The 19,786-nt window shown below is 33.5% G+C and overlaps 2 protein-coding genes across 2 annotated transcripts; one reads left to right on the top strand and one right to left on the bottom strand.

Annotated features, from left to right (window-relative positions):
* Window positions 1-5,234: 5,234 nt before the first annotated feature.
* LOC104226798 (probable disease resistance protein At4g33300) lies at window positions 5,235-9,131 on the top strand. The gene is made up of 6 exons (XM_009778875.2): window positions 5,235-5,573; window positions 5,931-6,337; window positions 6,566-6,975; window positions 7,070-7,425; window positions 7,536-7,741; window positions 8,022-9,131. The coding sequence occupies exons 1-6, from the start codon at window positions 5,299-5,301 to the stop codon at window positions 8,852-8,854; spliced, it is 2,487 nt and encodes an 828-aa protein (XP_009777177.1). The 5' UTR covers window positions 5,235-5,298; the 3' UTR covers window positions 8,855-9,131.
* Window positions 9,132-10,621: 1,490 nt separating this feature from the next.
* Window positions 10,622-16,470, bottom strand: LOC104226799 (nucleobase-ascorbate transporter 3). The gene is made up of 14 exons (XM_009778876.2): window positions 16,160-16,470; window positions 14,231-14,328; window positions 13,966-14,142; window positions 13,524-13,624; window positions 13,286-13,361; window positions 13,139-13,198; window positions 12,868-13,052; window positions 12,695-12,791; window positions 12,474-12,560; window positions 12,285-12,343; window positions 11,908-11,999; window positions 11,726-11,803; window positions 11,486-11,646; window positions 10,622-11,028 (listed from the first exon to the last, which is right to left on the bottom strand). The coding sequence occupies exons 1-14, from the start codon at window positions 16,335-16,337 to the stop codon at window positions 10,810-10,812; spliced, it is 1,668 nt and encodes a 555-aa protein (XP_009777178.1). The 5' UTR covers window positions 16,338-16,470; the 3' UTR covers window positions 10,622-10,809.
* Between the last annotated feature and the right edge of the window lie 3,316 nt (window positions 16,471-19,786).

Consider the following 19,786-nt stretch of genomic DNA (forward strand, 5'->3'; position numbering starts at 1 on the left):
GTTAGAACCGTCCCGAAATATCATAACTATTTGGTGTAGTTGGAGCAATTGTACATCTTATTAGAGCATTAAAATTTTTATATGTATCAACATAAAAGTCCTTAGCAAAATATCATTCGCCAATTTTTCTCTTTAAAATAGATTTTATACTAGATAAAATAGTTGTTTAATTATTTTTCTAATTTTAGGACTTTAAAATTAGCTAAAATTTTATTATTAAAATTTTCATCATTTAAAGCCCATTAATATTAGAGTTGTATTGAACTATTCCTATAAGATTCTTTATTATGCAAAACGTGAGTTAGCAAAATTCTGTAGGAGTCAAGCACGCGATGAATTTTGAAAACATAAAGATTTAAAACATATGTTTTTTTTACTATTTGTAAATCGAATTCTTATTGGAAAAATTATAATTATTCTTAAATATTTAAAAATTAGAATGAGCAAATATTCAAAATTTGAAATAATAAAAATTAAGTTATTTATTTTAACGTTGAGAACAAATAATTAAGTCGTTGAATTAACTAATTAGTAAACGAATCCAACTCAATTATTTTATAAATTTATCATATAAGAAAATTTTTTCTGTTAAATTGACAAAACACTTAAAGTACATAAATTTATTTTTGTAAGAAGAATATCGACAGTGAAAGAAATCATAAAATATAGCAAAATTAATTATAGTAAAAAAATAAAGATTCAAATCGGTGAAAAAATAAATTTTAAGCAATAAGGTAAAATTGTAGAAGGTAGCTAGATTATAAATGAGTTGTCATTTGTTTCTTTCTTGCATTTAGTCTAACAAATGAAAACGTCTCGCTACAATTTTTATACTAAGTTTTTTCTTGTAAAATATTAGTTCAATATTACTCATTCTTCAAACTTTACATTGTCACTATCAAATTCTTAGAAGGTATAATACCAACTTTTTTCATTCGCACAGTTTTAAGAGACAGAGAGATTTAATTTTTAATTTGTGTTATTTGATAAATCTTTAAAGAATTGTAAATATTAACAATTTTCATAAGTTTCAACATAAGTTCGGACAAAATAACAATAAGGCATCTAAATAAAATTCCTTCATTTGTTAAGCTAACCAAATGAGAATAATATTTATTATTTTTAAAAAATATTAAATTATATTTTATAATTCAAACAAATTATCTAATAACATATATGTAATTTTTAAAATTTGTGTATTCATTAATATAACGCGTACCCTAAGACTAGTTGCTAAAAAAAAATGGGGCCCCAAATTTGGAGGGCCAAAGCAAGTGGCGAAAAAGCCGGCAGTGCTTCCTTTGTTCTATTTTTAGTACATTGACAGGAGTAAAAGAAAAAGTTTCATTGTATTACATTCACCTACAAACAGGGGCGCCTAAAGCCAACTTTAATGTGAGGTCCTTTTTAAAAAATCATATATATTTTTAGTTGAAATAGATTTTTCTAACTTTTTGTGAATGAAATTATTTAAAAAATTTCGCATAATTCATTTAATCTCTCATGTGCGGTATGATCTTAAGTAATACACCATGATTCAAGAAGTTGATACCTTTGTATTAAAAGAATTTGTTGATGTTTCAATATACTTATTGCAATGATGAAAACCTGAGGAAAAAAATAGAGTTTAAAAGTGTATTACATATTTTCTAATGATTAATGTAATCCTTTTTTATATAAAATATTTTACTTTTCTACTTTGAAATACTTAATATTTTCTTTAAAAGATTTGGGGCCTCGCGAGAAGAGTTGCGGTGGGATGGATAGCATATCTCCTTCTTTATTGAGAAGTATTCGATTTCAGTATTTGGAATGAAAACAAAATCCTTATAAGGAACGGTTTCCATTTTAATGGATTTTACACGGTATGAATTTGAATTAATCAATACCCTAAATTAAATATGGGACATCAAATAAAAATTAAGAAACAAAAATTGGGGCCCCCAAAATTTTGTGGCCTAAAGCTGTCGTTTTAGTGGCTTTACCCTCTGGCCGTCCTTGCTGAGAAGCTTTCTTAAGGAAGTTATTTTATTATTGTTTTGCGCTATGCCTATGAACAATAATCAACGTAAGTTCAAAGTTGATTACTTAAGTAGGAGTACTTTTTTTTTCCCGTCAAGAAAGGGACTTACTTAGAAATAAATAACAATGTAAACACAGCTTTTGTTTAAGAAAATAGAAAAAAGTAGAAGAATGTTAGAAGTAATAATAATTTATCGATCCTTCTAATTACAAAAAACAATAATAAATAAGACCTATAAATAGTACCACTATTCCAAATAAAAACAGAACCCATCAAGGTTATACAAATTTCTTTTGGTAATCTACAGTTTATTAAATCTCATCGATATATTTGCTTACACATAAACTCTACGTTTCAACTGTATAGTACAGCTACAGCCAGCTTCATTTCTACACATAGTTTTTCTTGTCGAGGACTGTCATTTAGTTGAAACATGGGTACATGCGAGGCCGGGCTAGAAAGAGAATCGGTTTTTTTCGGGCGAAAAATTATATTATGTAAGAAAAAATTAGTAACAGAAGGAGTTTTCATTTTTTTAATAATAATAATCACCTTACATTAATGAATTGGACGCACCTATGAAAATGGATTTTCAGTTTTTTAATTTTTGCGGATTGGGTAATCACGCCAATATCTTACAGTGTTGGACGTAATAATTAGCGATAGACTTATAGTTGGTGATATGATTACGCTTTTTGCGTCTCAAAATTAGTAAAACTGTCTGATATAAGTATCTCCTCAATATCGAGTTTATTGTGTTGGATTGGAGATTAAAAAGGAGAATCATCCGAAATAATTCAAAATTAGCAGAATTATTGATGAAAAAATTACTGAAAAATATATGGCCTCAGCAATTATCCTATAGTCAGGTTGAAAATTTAATCGCAGGACGACAAAGAGCGCTGTCCTAAATCACTTGGAAAAGTCCCATATATGTGGGACAGGACAAATGCCCTTTACTTGGCCATCGACAATTCGACATTGTTAACCTCAACTAACATGGGACCAAATCAGCGTGTTGTTCGGGTTGCTTCTACTTACAAAGCACTTCTATTAAATTAGCTGAAGATGGTGTAACAAAGTCATTTTTGTTTATTTTGTAATAGAAAAGTTATTAGAATTATTGAAAATGGTACGTTTTGGGGTATATACACAGAGAACAAAAAGAATTTCATTTAAGGGTGTGAACACCACTTTTGGGACTGATTAAGAAAAGATAATAGGATTATTGTTTACTACACCAGAAGTACTTTCCAACGTGATGTCAATGTTGGGTGTAAACTAAGTCTCATATTTAGTTGAAAAAATAGGAATTCTACGGCAAAGGTCTAGGATTTTTTTAATGGTATGAAGCCTTTTGGGAGAAAATCATACAGGTTTGGTCCTAAGCGACAATATCACACTATGTTACCGGGCTGAGATTGTCGTGGAACTTAAAAGTCTCACATTGATCGCTAAATAGATAAGGAGTTCTACATATAAGTTATAGAGATTCCTTAGTAGTGTAAGGCATTTTTTGGGCAATATCACATCATATTAAGAGTATATGCGAGCCTTTTTAGCGCAACAATCACAAGTTTTAATAAATATCATGGTATATGCAAGTTTTTTCACAATGGAAATAAAATTTACATATCACTTAACTATGTAAGCAAAATACAATTTTTTTTTCCAAAGGGAAATAAATGTGTGTGTGTATATATATATATATATTGAAAAAAGAGAGAAAATAGCTTAATATATTTAGTTTTTCATGGGAGAAATTCAAAAATAGTCAGATTTACAAGTGGTTATTCAAAAATAGTCACAGTTTTAAAGTAATCGAAATTTAGCCACTTTTCATGTAAAAATAAATCTGAATGAATATGCTATTCAAAATTCGGAAAATACTCCAGCATAATATACTGGAGTTCCAGCATAATATACTGGAGTTCCAGCATATCATAATGGAGTTCATGCATAAGTATAATATACTGGAGTTCCAGTATAATATACCAGTCCAGTATAATATGCTGGAAATTCATACACATGTGCTCCAATCTCCAGTATATTATGCTGGAACTTTCCGCGTGTTGGAGTACAAGTCATACACAGGGGCACCGATCTCCAGTATATTATGCTGGACCGGTCTCTGTTGCAACAAAATAGTGGCTATTTTTCAATGATTTTACAAATACTGACTATTTTTGAATGATCAGTCCGAAAACTGGTTAGCCCGTGCTATTTTTACATTTTTCACGTGCAGTGAGAATGCAATACTGTTCTTTCGAATAAAAATGGCACCTATCAAGTTTATCAAGAAAATTGTTATTAGTATCTCTCAATATAAGTCTATAGGAACCTTGCCTTCTATTTCTAATGTTTCAACTTTATCTACAAACATCTTCTTTAACAAACATAGTGTCTTTTTTTCTTCTCGTGGACTCCATTTTGTTGAAATATAGGCATATGGAACTATAGAAGAGACAAAAATTGGATATTAACTTTTCAATTTTGCATTTTGACTGTGGACTTAAAAAAATTTCAAGCTCAACCATGGCAATTTACTCTAATCTTGGATGTGATTTTATTTTCCCATAGACTTGCAGTTGTGGTAATCGTGTGACAATAAGTCAGTTAAATATCTCAAGTTCAAATATGATCATAAATGAGCTTATTGTTTTGTTCTAACACATTTTTATAAGTAGCAATCAACAGTTATTTTAATATATCTTTCAAACACATTTTATATCGAGATATAAAGTATAAAATATAATTTCTCAGTTACTTTCTAATTTGTTGAAAGAAAAAATGACACGTCATTCTTTAATAACTTTAAACTTGTTATTTTAACTAAAATATCATGACATAGTTAAGATCACAAGTTTTAAAGGTACTTTTGTTATGTATTAAATTTGTTTTTCTTTCTCAAACTCCAATCAATCAGACGTGACCTTCAAAAATAAAGTGAAAGAAATATAATTTTGAGTTCCATTTGGTATACCCATCTTTATTTCTCATAAGTTGTTTAACTATATTCCTCATATTACCTATTCTTTTTTCCCAAAAATTAACAAAGTAATATTGATTTTTAATTTTTTTGAAAAAGCAACACAACACAATTTTACACTTTTAGTTAACTAAAAATAAAGTTTGAGAGGGTTAAATTTGTCATTTAATAAAACCCCACGAGGTAGTATAGTTAATTACTACTATAACAATCACTCAAATTTCAAGCTCTTCAAAAGAAAATGTGAAAAGATCAAAATAACCACCAGCTCCCAAAGTTCCCAAACATGGCGGTAACGGACTTTTTCGCCGGCGAAATCGCCACCGAACTCCTAAAACACCTCATAGCCATAGTCCGAAAATCCACCTTCTGCCGTTCAACCGCCGAGCAGCTCATCGTCGACATTAACGGTCTCCTTCCAATCATCCAAGAAATTAAACAAACTGGCGTTGAACTTTCACAGACACGTCAGCGTCAGCTCGATGACTTCTCAAAGATTCTCCAAGATGGGTATGAACTCGCCGGAAAAGTTCTCAACTCTGGCCGTTGGAACGTCTACAGGTGTGATTGTCTCGTCTAAAAGTTTAAGCGGTTAAAAGATTACATTTTTAACTATTTAATTTTATTATTTCTCAACACCTTCCCTCTTATATGTATGTGATTCTTGTTTATGAGCCAAATACTGATACCTTTTACATTTTGTGATAATTTTATTTAAAAGTTTAAACTGTTAAAAAAAATACATTTTTAATTACTTAATTATATTACACTCAACACGTCCCTTAATATGTGTTTGATTTTTTTCTCATGAGCCAAATACTAATACCTGCAGAATTGTGTGATCGTCAAGTCTAAAAGTTTAAAGTGTTAAAAATAATGAATTTTTAATTATTTAATTATATTATGTCTCAATAACAGGAACTTGCAGCTGGCAAGGAAGATGGAGAGGCTGGAGAAAAGAGTAGGGAGGTTCATGCAAGTTACAATGCAAGCTCATGTACTAGCTGATGTTCATCATGTTAGGTTTAATATGGAACATAGATTTGATGTTCTTGAACATAGGCTTAAAGCTATAAAGATTGGAGTTGACGACGGTGGTGGAGGTGGAGGGTGTTTAGGGAAAGCTGTGAAAAGAATGGAAGAAGATGAGAAATGGTTTGAGGATAGTTTTGTAAATTTAGGTGCTGGAATTGAGTTGGGGAAGAGGAAAGTGAAGGAGATGTTAATGGGTAAAGAAGATAGGGGTGTGTTTGAAATTTGTGGAATTGGAGGCAGCGGCAAGACCACCTTGGCTAAAGAGATTTGTAAAGATGATCAAGTTAAAAGTAAGTAATTAATCCCAAAAAAAGTTATTCATTTCTATTTGTTTAGTCTTTTGTATTGCTGCTTAAACAGAGTGGAAAAAAAGAAGAAAACTTTATTGGCTATCAAATCTAATTTATCAGTTGAATTCTAATACAAATAAGACATTTTGATTTTGCATGTACATGACTCAATCCAAGAACAGAAGTTATTGATTAGACTATAGTCTAAATTTTGTCATGTTTTTCCAGGTTATTTCAAGGACAAGATTTTCTTTTTCACTGTTTCTCAATCTCCAAATGTGGAGCAATTGAGGAAAACGATTTGGGAAAAGATATCAGGGTGCAATCTTCACGGTTATGGACGTGAGGAGATTTTGCCCCAGTGGAACCTACAGTACCAATGGAACTCGAACTCTACAGTCCCTGTACTCTTGATTCTTGATGATGTTTGGTCCCTCTCTGTGCTAGAGCCGCTAATTCTCAAAATTCCCGGCTGCAAGATCCTAGTTGTGTCGCGCATTAAGTTCCCTCCATCGGTTATTGACTGTGTTTATGATTTAGAGCTATTAAGGGAAGATGAAGCTATATCCTTATTTTGCCATTTTGCTTTTGGACATAATTCCATTCCGCGTGGTTTCAATTATACGCTTGTCAAAAAGGTATTAGTAATATGTTTTTGTCAGCATATCCTCTTTCTTTGTGAAAACTTCGAGTTATACTTGAGCAAAGTAAACTAAATTTTTGGATTTTTAGGTTGTGGAGGAATGTGAAGGGCTTCCGTTGGCGCTTAAGGTCATTGGATCTTCATTAAAGGGAAAGCCTGAGATGTTCTGGACAAGTGCGAAAAACAGATTATCACAGAGCCAACCTGTCTGCGAGTCTCATGAACTGCAGTTGCTTGAGCGAATGAAATTGAGTATTGACTGTTTGCCTGATAAGGTGAGAGAGTGTTTCCTCGACTTGGGTGCTTTCCCAGAAGACAAAAGGATTCCTCTTGATGTTCTAATTAACATGTGGGTGGAGCTTCATGATATTGATGAGGAAGAGGCTTTTCACATTCTTGTTGAACTTTCAGACAAAAATCTTCTAAATCTAGTGAAAGATGCACGGTAAGAGGAAACTTAAATCTTATGAAACAATCATTTAATTTTGTTAGAAGGTGATTTGTTATGGAAAAATCAATATGTTGATAGACTTCAATGTGTTGTTCATGTGGTAGAGCTGGAGATATGTATACCAGTTACTATGAGATATCGGTGTCTCAACATGATGTTTTACGAGACCTAGCTATTCATGTGAGCAACCGTGGGGATGTAAATCAGAGAAGGCAATTGGTCATGCCGAGAAGAGATACAAGGTTGCCAAAAGAATGGGAAAGAAATATGGATGAACCTTTCAATGCACGAGTTATCTCTTTGCATACAGGTATTACTGAACCTCGGCCGCTACTGATAGCATAATAATGACAGTTAGTCCTTGTGTATCCAGATGCGGAGCTAGAAGCCCGTATATGAGTTTAGTTGAACCCAGTAGCTTTTGCTTAAATAATGTATTTGTGTTTAAAAAATTCATTAACTGTAAACTTAGAATCCAGTTATTAGCACGTGAAGTAGTCGTTTTGAAATTCAGAACCCATTAAAGTGAAATCCCGTCTCCTCCTCTGTGTGTAGCAGCAAAATTCTCTAATTCCTTCTCTTTACTGCAGATGAAATGAGAGAAATGGACTGGTTCAGAATGGATTGCCCGAAAGCTGAAGTACTGATTCTCAATTTTTCGTCATCTGAGTACTTTTTGCCTCCTTTCCTGGAAAACATGCCTAAGCTAAGGGCATTGATAGTCATAAACTATAGTGCCTCCAATGCAGTTCTTCATAACATGTCTGTCTTCGGTAATTTAACCAACTTGAGAAGCCTTTGGTTTGAGAAGATATCCATCACTCACTTGTCCGACTCCACAAGTCCTCTCAATAACTTGCGAAAAATATCACTAATACTTTGTGACATGAAAAACAGCCTAGATGAATCATTTGTAGACCTCCCTGGTTTGTTCCCACAGCTCTTGGAGTTCACAATGGATCATTGCATCAACTTCAATAAGCTGCCATCGAGTATTTGCCAGTTGCATAAGCTCAAAACCCTTGGTATCACTAATTGCGATAGTCTTTATGAACTTCCATCTGATTTAGGTGAATTACAAGCTCTACAAGTTTTAAGGATTTATGCATGCCCGCATCTAAAAAAGCTCCCTCCCGGAATTGGTCATCTGGTTAACTTGAAGTATCTTGACATTTCGCAATGTGTTGGTTTGAGATGTCTCCCTGAGGCTATCGGGTGCTGCAGAAACTTGGAGAAAATTGATATGCGGGAGTGCCCTCAAATCGAGAGTTTGCCAAGCTCTCTGGCATTTCTTGAATCGTTGCGTTGTGTAATTTGTGACAATGAAGTTTTTTGTCAGTGGAATGATGTTGAGAAGGCTATCCCAGGTCTCTGTGTACAGGTAGCTGAGGAGTGCTTTACTCTTGATTGGCTTTCTCAGTAGCCAGTTTCCTAATTCGATTTTTCCCCTTGTTGTTTCTTGAGTAAATTTAGTAAGTTTTTTTTTTTTTTTTTTTTGCTTCTTCTAGTAGAAGCACGATGAGGACTGTGTCGGGTGTGTATCTGCAGGTTGCTGAGAAGTGCTCTATTCTTGAGCGACTTCCTCAGTAGTCAGTTTTGCAGTTCATTTTCCAGTCCTGTAATTTTCCCCTTTAATTGGGGGTTCTCTTGTGTAAATACTATATATTGATATGCAAATAAATAGATGGACTACATCTCAATAGTTGATCTTTGCCTATATTATGCTATAACATTGGAAACAAGATAACTACATGTAACCGTCTATAAGAAGTTAGGTTATAAGGCAGGTTACTTTCTATAACAAGTTTTAATACGTGAAGAGTGTAATATCTTTTTTTTTGCTTTATTAGTGTATATAAGTCAAACTCGGTGTAGTAACTAGGTAAGTCCACATTTATGACAGTTATCTTTGTTCGATCCAAAAAGAAGATCTATATAATAGTGCCCTTTACAGTTTTACTACATGGTCATTTCCACTTTCCCGGAAAGCCATAAATTTACTGGTTTTTCTTCTGCCAAAGAAAATGAAATTTTGCTAAGCAGATAAAAGCAAGTGAGAAGCTCATCAACACACACACACATTACATAAGTACTTACATTTAGATAGAGTTAGATATATTAGAATTCACTCTCCCAACTTAGGGATAACGCATAGAGTCTAATTCTGAATAAACGGTCACAGTTTTGTTTATGAGGAAAGAGAGGACTGCAGCAATGAACAAACTGATGGCAAAAAGCTAAACATGAATCAATTGAGTGCTATCAGTGAAAAGTATAGCTAAAAAGATCATTGACGCCAATGAATTCTTGAGAGTCATAATCAACTCTGTACGGATTCATGAACCAAAAAAATGAAAAATGAAGTAAACGTGTGGACCCCTCTACTTATCATTATCACTGAAACTGTGAAAGTAAAAGACAATATTTAATATGAAGTTCGTGGAACCAAACACGGAATTAGTAAGTCACACTTTGCTAGTTTTTCTTCAGCTTCATCCTTCAGATGATTGGGAAAGAAGTGAGATTTGTTCAAAGTATTTGATAATTTTCCACCAAAATTTGGTAGTGTTTACATCCGACATATTGCTTTCAACAAATTTCTCGAATCTTGACCCATAAACATTGAACGCAAATGTCATTTTTGATGACCACTCTTTTGCGACATCCTTTTCTTAAATCGAATTCATAGATTTCCGAGATATTTTTTCACTAAGTTTGTTATAGCATTTATTATCGCTTTTGGTTTATGTGACAATTTGTCAAATATGGAATTAGCTTATCGAGTCTTTGATGGAAGAATTTTTTTAAAATCAATGTTTATTCATAAAATTTCCAATTTCACTTGAAGATACATTTTGGAAATTTTTTTCAAAATTTTCACTGATGTGTGTTAAAACCTTCAAAAACAACCCAAACTGAAATTTATGTCCAAACACAACTCTAAATTTCAAATATCATTTTCACTTGAAAATTTTACAATTCTTATGTCCAAACGCCTACTAAATTGTATTAAAAATGGACAACCTGGCAAGTATAGTAGTATGCATATATAAAAATTAGCTCATCGACTCCCCGAACAGTACTATGAAAATCGAGGTAGGTGATCTACTGCAACAAGTTAAAATACACTGACAGTGCATATATTTTTTAACAACGTTACTTATATAACTTGAGAAATATAAACAGAAGGTGGTGAATGCCATGCCATCCTATTGGCTATATGAATCATCAAAACTTGCAGGACCTCAAAATGTATGATGTTTACAGATTTCATGTGAGAAGAATTGAAACGAAAAGAAAAAGGGCAAAGTTGTGAACTAAAAAGAAAATTTGTCATACACCTTGATACAGTCATATACATGGATGTATAAGTTTATATCACAGAAACCTACTTGGGATGTACTCATTAATTCTAAGAGGGTAACTATAAAACTCATCATTTCTGCTATCTCCCTTTCTCCTCTGGAAAGGAACCAACCAAGGAACACCTCTATCATCAACCGAGTGTCTCGCTTCGAGCGTATTGTCTACGAACGTCCCGACAATTGTTGCGACAGTAGGAGGTGAAGAGAAGATCGTGTTCAATATGTCATTGAACTGCAAGAAACAAGGGAGAAGTTTAAGTTTCCGCCATCAATGAGTTAACGTTCTACACATCGACGGTGTAAGATGTCTATACAATTAGGTTGCTTATAAGGTAATTACAAGTACATCTTTTATAAGCATTAACTCCTAATCTAGTAAAGATAGCCCGGTGAATTAAGCTCCCGTTATGCGCGGGGTCCAGAAAAGAGCCGGACCCCAATGGTCTATTGTACGCTGCCTTACCCTGCATTGCTGCAAGATGCGGTTTCCACGGCTCGAACCCGTGGCCTCCTGGTCACATGGCAACAACTTTACCAGTTACGCCAAGGCTCTTCTTCTAATTCCTGATCTAGTAAAGATGATAATTGAACTGCTATTATAGGCTAAAATGAGTGAACATAACTAAATCCATTTTCAATAGCATATCAACGTATCATAACAAGGGATGGTGTGAAGTTATGTTTCTTACCCAACCAGCTGGAGTTCTAACAGGTCCATGACCAGCAATATCTGTGTTCATAACAAAGTATTGGGGTATAGATATACCAAGGAATAGAGAGATTCCGAGCACGTAAATATTTCGCATGGAGTTTTTGTTAGCGAATTGGATGAAGGAAACACCAATAGCAGCTGCAAAAAAATTTTACTTCTCAAGTTACTGTTAATAAGACTAAAATAGATTAAAAAGCTAAGGGGAAAAAACACTCACCAACTATACCATACAAAATGCAGTAGATAGCTGCAAATATGGGCAAAGGAATTGAAGCAAAGAATGCTCCAAATTTTCCTGGACGGTAATAACTTACGTTAGTATTGTTAGTTGGAAAACATACTTTGGGATGAAGAAAGCAAGGGGCAGGGTGGGGGAAAGAGGGAGAGAAAGAGCCAAACCAAATATAGAGAAGAAGATCATGAAAGCAGTAGAAATCTGAACAACTCTTCTACTCCCAACACGGGTTAGTCCAAGAAGGCCGACATTTTCGCTGCAGTATTGTATCATCCATAAATTAGGCATGAATGCCACAACATTAAACCGAAAAAAGTATCATTGAAGGAAATATCTATCCCTCAGATGGTACTTCTGGACAGATATTTTTACTTCTTTTAATCTTATTAGATCACTTTTTTTGGCTGAATTAATAACAACCACTCAAAATGGTTTTGCAAGGCCCAAGATTAAAATTAGCAAAGGCCAAGAATCTATGAAGAAAATCTATCAAGAACTAGAACGTGCTTTGTGTTAAATCAGGAGAGAAAATAACCCTTACACAGATGCAGTAGTGCCAACAACAGCACCAAAGAACCCATCGAAGAGCTGTCCCAGACCCTGGACAAGAAGCAGAGCACAATGAACCACTCTGATGCTAAAAATTTTATTTGAGGCCTAAAGCAGAAGAAAAACTGTACTAAATTAAATAGTAAAAAGGCATTGCTGAATCACTTAGTGGATGTAGCACCTGTAGGCCGATGCTTCTACTCACTACATGTGCCGGCGGGGGTGTCGCCCCTGCAAGTCTTGATGCAGCATAAAAAGTTCCTGTTGACTGAAAACAAACATCAGCGGTAAGTACCAAAGAATCATAATGACAACTCCTATACTAAAACTCATGCTTCTAAAAGAAAAATTTAATTCAAAGACTTGGCGGGGGATTAAATTTAATCAAAATGGCAAGTGAACCTCTGCTGCTGAGACAAGTGCAGCACCCATCATTCCAAAAACACTGCTAGCTCTGAATATGGGAGTCCCCCACTGGAAAGGGTAAGGGACTTTGATCCTACAGGCAACCAAATATACACGTCAGCAGAAGATAGAAGCTGAAGACATTGTCATTATTGTATCTAGCTGAGTACCATGGAGCCGATTGCAAGAGGAACGAACGGTCAATTCGGCAGCTAAGCTCAGTTCGCTCCTTCACATGGTTGTAAGCACCGGCAACAGTAAGAATAGCAGCAAAAGCCCAGATAAGCCCAATGCACAAGAGCAAAGCAAACCTTTCAAGTATAGATTGGGCAACTGGATGAACACGTTGCATATACTGCAAATGAATTGACAAACATTACAATCTTATAGTAAGTTGAAAGGATTGCCACTAGAAAAACTAGTCAATGAATAATATATTACCTGCTGGGAAATGACAAGTAGAATTAACATGGGTAGGCCAATCTCTATACAATCACCCACCTGATCAAATCATAGGATCACAAATAAAACTGGATGACGTTTATGCAGCTCTCAACCAACGAAGCTTTTAAGAATTCAGGATATTACCTGAGGAAAGCCCCTACCAAACAAACCAAGACCTACTACACAGACAAGTGGTGTAATGACAATAGGACTGAAAAACCTGTAGGCAAAAAGAAGGGCATGTGATTCCTCCATCACAGAAAGTAATAAAATGATGAAACACAACTAGAAGACAATCCAAAGACAGAAAGACAATTCCAAGAATCTAAGACAGAACTAATGGTATTTGTAATAAGCATTTAGAAGCAGAAACACAACTTACCTTGTAAGATTTCCCCAGGCTTGGCCGTATCCAAGTATTATGTTGATAAAGGAAGACACTATCAACGATCCTTGAATAGCTCTCATAGTGTGCTCGAATCTCTACAAGCAGCAATAAAAGGGTAATGCATCAGAAATATCATCAGCAATTGTACTAAACCTCTACAAGATCCAACATTCAATATCAAAGAATTAATATTAGCGTACTAAAGCTAAGGTGACTATGATGTAAATGAAACCTTGTTTCAAGAGTAATCAATGATCTTAAGAGAAATAAACAAGACCAGAGAAGATGAGCAATCACTCTTCTAAGCAAGTGTTTCTTTGTAATCAAGGAAAAGGGGGACAAGCCTACTAAGGGTTGTGAAAAAAAGGAAAAACAGATCCACAAAATATATTATACAAGTAATAGAGATAATACCTACACAGTAAACTTTATTTACCTGATGCTCACTCCTGAAATTACCGTCAGAGAGATCGTTAATGACCGACAGGGCTGATATGATGTAAGCAAATGACGGACCCATCACAGTGGGAAGTCTTGTGCCGAAAAGCGTTTGCAGAAGAGTATTCACTCCTGATGTGAAAAGCAAAGATTGGATAACTCGAGCTTTGTCACCCTACGCACGAAGTTAAAGAGCTCACGATGTCAATATTACATTAAAATGGGAGCTCCAATACTCAACAAGGGAAATGCTAGAGATATACCGGACCCCCACCCATCTGAGGTACCAGCACGGTGGCAATCATTACTGTAGTTCCAAGCATAACTATGTAGTGTTGAAAAGCCAGCAAAACAGTTTGTGCTGCAAAATGTGGAATCGTGCAAATGATTAGAGAAAAAGGACCAATGCTATAATTAGGTTACAGAATCTATAACTCATTTATCGGAGGCGGGAACTTCAAATACTCTACTAAAACCATTCTTTTCCTTTTGGAATTAGTCAGATCTTAAAATAGTTTGGCCACTATTTCCTTGAAATTCTTTTATTTCTTTGTTTATAGCAAAATAAAAAATACAACTTACAGGAACAAGAACTGCGTTCCAAATAATTAGAAGTGAATCAGTGATCCAATGCCACATCAAATTATCCATGCGAGTTTATAAATTCGATCATAAGTCGTCTAATTTCCGGTCAAGTGGGCCATATGCAGCATAAACAAGGAAACTGCAAACTAGATCTTATTTCTCAATACGAGACCTTTGTTCTATCAAAATTATATTACTGTAGATGGTAAAATACAAGAATTGTCCTAACAATCTTGCAATGGTTAGGAGGATTATTCGTCTTCAACATAACCCAATCCACCTAATTTCAGTTATCTCATGGAAACTCTCCAGCTCCTTTTGGTTGGAAATTATTTGTTGTACGAATGCAAAGTATATAGTTATCTTAAAAGGAAGTTCAACCTAACTCAGGTCCCCATTAAACAGTTTGATTCTTAGTCTTCAGATGATATACAGCTTCCCCGAGAAAAAAGAGAAGAACATGCTTCAACTCCATATCAGCAACAAAAGCATTTTTACTCGGAGCAATCTCAACTCCAAACTCTGGAGAAACATGAAGCTTCCTAAAGTAACCATGCTTGATATGATTTTGATTCCTTCACCTGATCGTTGTCATAAAAGCATAACCGTCAAGTACTTCAAATGAGGGGGTCATTGCATTGTCTCGGACACTTGAGAAGTTAGGATGAATATTAAGTGAATAAACTCTGAATTGGCTTTTCCTTTTTACAAGTGACTGAATTAGAATTCGGCTGAACTTATCTTTTTCTCCCCTCTCATCCTTTCAATTACTCACTTTAATCACCTTAGCTTTGATGAATGCACGCAGTATTGAGCTTGTGTCCATTTCGTTATTCTTTCTTTTTGAAAGGTGGTATTTCCGTCTATCTAATCTTTAGCCAATCTTAAGAGCTCTAATTAGACAAGTATTATTCGTTGTGCCACACTATAAACCGGCAACCTACTTGCATCAGCAAGCTTTGACCCAATCACACAATGTTCAATTCCATTCACAAAAACGATCACACATGAAAGAGACTCTTTGTTGAGAACATAGCATTGACTCAGTTAGCAACAATATTGCGCAGAGGAAACCTCCAAGTTATCAAGTACAAGCAACACCAATGAGCTTTTAATTTATATTCTCCAGCTTACTCCACAATCATTTTTGAAACTTCCCTTGGTATTCTATGACTATCTTGGCTAATATTCATTAGGTGATAGTCTAACTTTACCTCTCTTTTTCATAATTATCACTGAATAAGAGCAAACAGTGACTAAACTTGCAGAGAATTAGAATCTAATTTGTACCAATTAGACCCCAAAGAAAAAAGACTACTAAAAGAAAAGCTCAACTTGCTCAGAGAAAACAACACTTAAAACTCCAAAAGTCAGAAAACTAAAACACAGATATAAAAGATCAATACTTTTACAAAATAGATTCTCGTTCTCCAAAAACGTTCCTTTCAGTAGCAATACTTTCAGATTTTAAAATTCACCCCAACCAAAAAATTTACTTAAAAAAAAAAAAAGAAATTTACAAAACGAGTGTGTCAATTTTTCATCTTTATCTTTTTGCTAAGGCACTTTTACTATAAATAGTTAAAATAGAGAATCAGAATACTAACGCCAAGAAGGATTAGAGTGTATGCAGTAGTGAAGCTGAAGGAGTTGCTCCGCAGGGGGGAAAAGTGGTCCTCTAGCAGAACCAAGTGGCATTGCTGGTGGCGCCGCCGCCTGTGGCGGCGGTGGCTGGTGGTTGTGGTTGTGGTTGTGGTTGTGGTCATGATTGTGAGTCTCCCCCATAATTCTTTTTCCTCTTTCTGCTACTCTCTACTTTACAAAAGAAACTACAAAAATGGAGTTTAATTAAAGGACCACCTTTCTAACTTAGATTTCAAGAATCAGCACCGACATGTGACACTATAGAGTATAGACTAGGGAAAAAATAAAGGAAAGTACACTATATATATTATTATAGAACAACTAAAATTGAAAATGAAATCTGAATTTAGTGTGTGACACTTAAAAAATTGTGACTTTAACGAGCATTAATTACTACTACAGTTTAGTAAATGAAATCTGAATAGCCAGATCAGATTGGGATCAACTTCTACAACATGCTAGACACTCAGATTATAGTTATTTTTATTGGTATAATAATACTAATATACAGTACTGTATATATATATATATATATATATATATATTATTATTTTTTTGTGTGTGTGTTTTAATTTTTCTGACAAGGGTGAAAGTGAGAGAAGAGTGTAGAGATAAGAGAAAAAAACAGAGGGCGGAGATAATTTTCAGAAAGGGCCAAAAAGAGGAGGGAAAAAAGATCGTTACATTACGTAAAACGTAAAACGTAAAACTGGTTAAGGTTTTTTGATAGTTTCGAGGAACATAAAACATAGCATGGGAAGAGGGATGGGGGGACATCCCACGTGGGTCCACAAATATCAATGCGCTAATTCATAAATACCCTTTGACTCTTCTGTTAATTACAGCTTTGACATTCCTTTTCTTATTGTACTAGAGGGGTAGTGGTACTAAAGATATACTATAATATATCACCAATTAATTTTATTTATTTAGTACTTAACAAATGAAGGCAAGACATAAATTAGAAATGTTATTGAATAGTAGTAATTTACTATTCAATAACAATTCTAACAAAAGCGTTGCAAAATTTAAGTTAAATTATCTTTTATATGCTAACTTAGTTAAGTTTTCACTTTTTGCTTGTTAATATTGTAAAGAAAATAATGAGTATTTATTTTTTCAATAAAAAATAATTGATACCAAAATTTAAAAATTGACTTATTCAATTTTCAGCATAGAACTCAAGTATTAATTGTTTTAAAAATTTGTTAGAATATATTACAAATTAAAATTGAATAATACATACTATGGATTAAAACTTATACAGCTAAAAACTATTTTAAATGGCTGATAATATCATATTAATAGATATATATACTCTTAAAAAATAAGCGGGTCAAATAATTTAGGATAGTGAGAGTAAGATGAGCTTCTTCCTTTTTAACAAAAATAAATAAATGGGAAGGGAAAAAGAGGTGGGGGGGGGGGGAGGAAGTATGTTTGTTGGTATATAATACATTAATCTCCACTTCACTTTCTTAATAAAAGGATCACGGGTTGCATATTATTATTTTTAAAAAATATAGTTTGATTATGAGGGTGATGGTGTAAGGAGAATATAGGGGGGCAATAATTAAAGCCAAAGAAAATGAGAAGAAAACAAACTAACAGCTTGTTGGTTTCAACTTTTTTCCTATAAAGTGTCTGCCATTAGCAAATAAAGACAAGGCAAAAATGTCTAATTCATAACCTTATCATTTCCTTACCCAACTTTTCCATCAAATTCTCATAATACCAATCTTAACAAAATTAACCCTTCCTTCTCTCTACAACAACAACAACAACAACAACCTTTCTTCTCTCTATTCTCCAATATTTGATATGACACAATCATGATATAAAATGAACGGAGAAAAAAGAGAAATAAATCAAACATGTCTCTTCATGGAAGGGCATGAAAGGCAAAAAAAAATGAATTTTTCTTTTCTTATTATTATGTGACAGCTTACTACTTCATTTTAAAAGATCATCAATACTACAAGAGTAAATTTCATGTAATACCCTTGATATGATGAGTTTGGGAAACAATATCCCATTCATTAGCTTTTAAATAAAAAAATATTTTTAAATTGATAAAAAATGAAGTGGGTCATTCAATAGTAATTTAAGATTATTTATGAGAGACAACGGATCCATACTACATTACTATAGGGAGAGGATAATGTTAAAAAGCATAATTTTCATCAAGGAAATTTATCTTTTATTATATAACTAAAAAAAATTAAATACATATACATTGTAATTTTGCGTCCTAATTGAAGAGGGAGGTTAATTTTCAGTTACAAAACTGAAAAACGAAAAACTGATAACGGACCGTTGGATTTAATATTAATATTTGTTTTAATATTAATATTCATTTAATAAAATAAATATTTAATAATATTTCTGGCTTCTATGAAGAGTAAGGTGGTAAGTGACGGACCTAAAGCATTGAATATGAATTTTCGGGAACACAATAAATTTTGAGATAAACAATATATTTATATTAAAAAATCTATTAAATATATATAAATATTTAACCGTTCACTTAGCTATTATTTTATATTGATTTAAAAAATTACCGTAGGAACTTCACATTTTGAATCCGTAGTGATGGCATGAACCGGTAAATGTGCAACAAACGCAGCTCCAAATTGGGAAAATAGTACGGTTTGACTATTTGAAACTTTGCGTCAGCACGTGGAAGTCGCAGTGTGTATGTGAACATCTGCGGCGAACTGTTTCAAAATTATAGAACTCATTAAATGTTACTATTAGAATTCATTCATTGTACTCGGATCTCATTTTTTGTGTGTGTACATTATTCATATATAATTCATTCTTAATTAATATTGGAGTATATTATACTAGTACTAGTACTATGATTACCCTTTTACTACTTGCTATTTTTGCCAAAAAAGCAGCTTTTGACTCGATAAAGCTTTACGTTTTGTTCAAATATTGAATATTTCAGAGGCTTCTGAAATGGTAATTCATGTAAATAAAGGTTACAAAATCTGAGAGTTGATTATGTCCTGGTCGGCACTCGTGAATAAGGACCAATATTTCAGATGAAAATACAAGAACCTCATACTTGGATGAAAGAGTTTTCTTTAAGAAGGCCCTAATTCAAATATTAATCCAGAATTTAAATCTTAAATTTTTAAAGTTAATAGGTTCTAAATCGATAATTTATATATATCAAATAATTTTTACGGCAAATATAAATTTGTGTTAAAGCTACAGAGTTATTTTTGAATCTGCGTAAACTCTATATCTGCCCTTGGCGCATGTTGCAGATTTTAAAGAAGATTTATAGCTTGAAAATTTTGGTGTTGGGGTTTACATGGTTCACAAACACACTTGTAAATTGTTTTACAATTGTTCTTTTACTGAAACTAGAAAGTAAAAAGTATTACTATATTTCTTTTGTAGTTTAATTATTGAGATTAGGGGTATATAAATGAAACCGACAAACCGCATCAATCCGATAATCCGATTCAAACCGAGAAAAAAAATCCGACTATGATTTGGTTTGATGTTAGAAAAAAAACCCTATCATATTTGGTTTGGTTTGGTTTTAACTAAAAAAAGTCAAACCGAAACCAAAC

The sequence above is a fragment of the Nicotiana sylvestris genome, chromosome 4, assembly GCF_000393655.2.
Source record: "Nicotiana sylvestris chromosome 4, ASM39365v2, whole genome shotgun sequence".
NCBI lineage: Eukaryota > Viridiplantae > Streptophyta > Magnoliopsida > Solanales > Solanaceae > Nicotiana > Nicotiana sylvestris.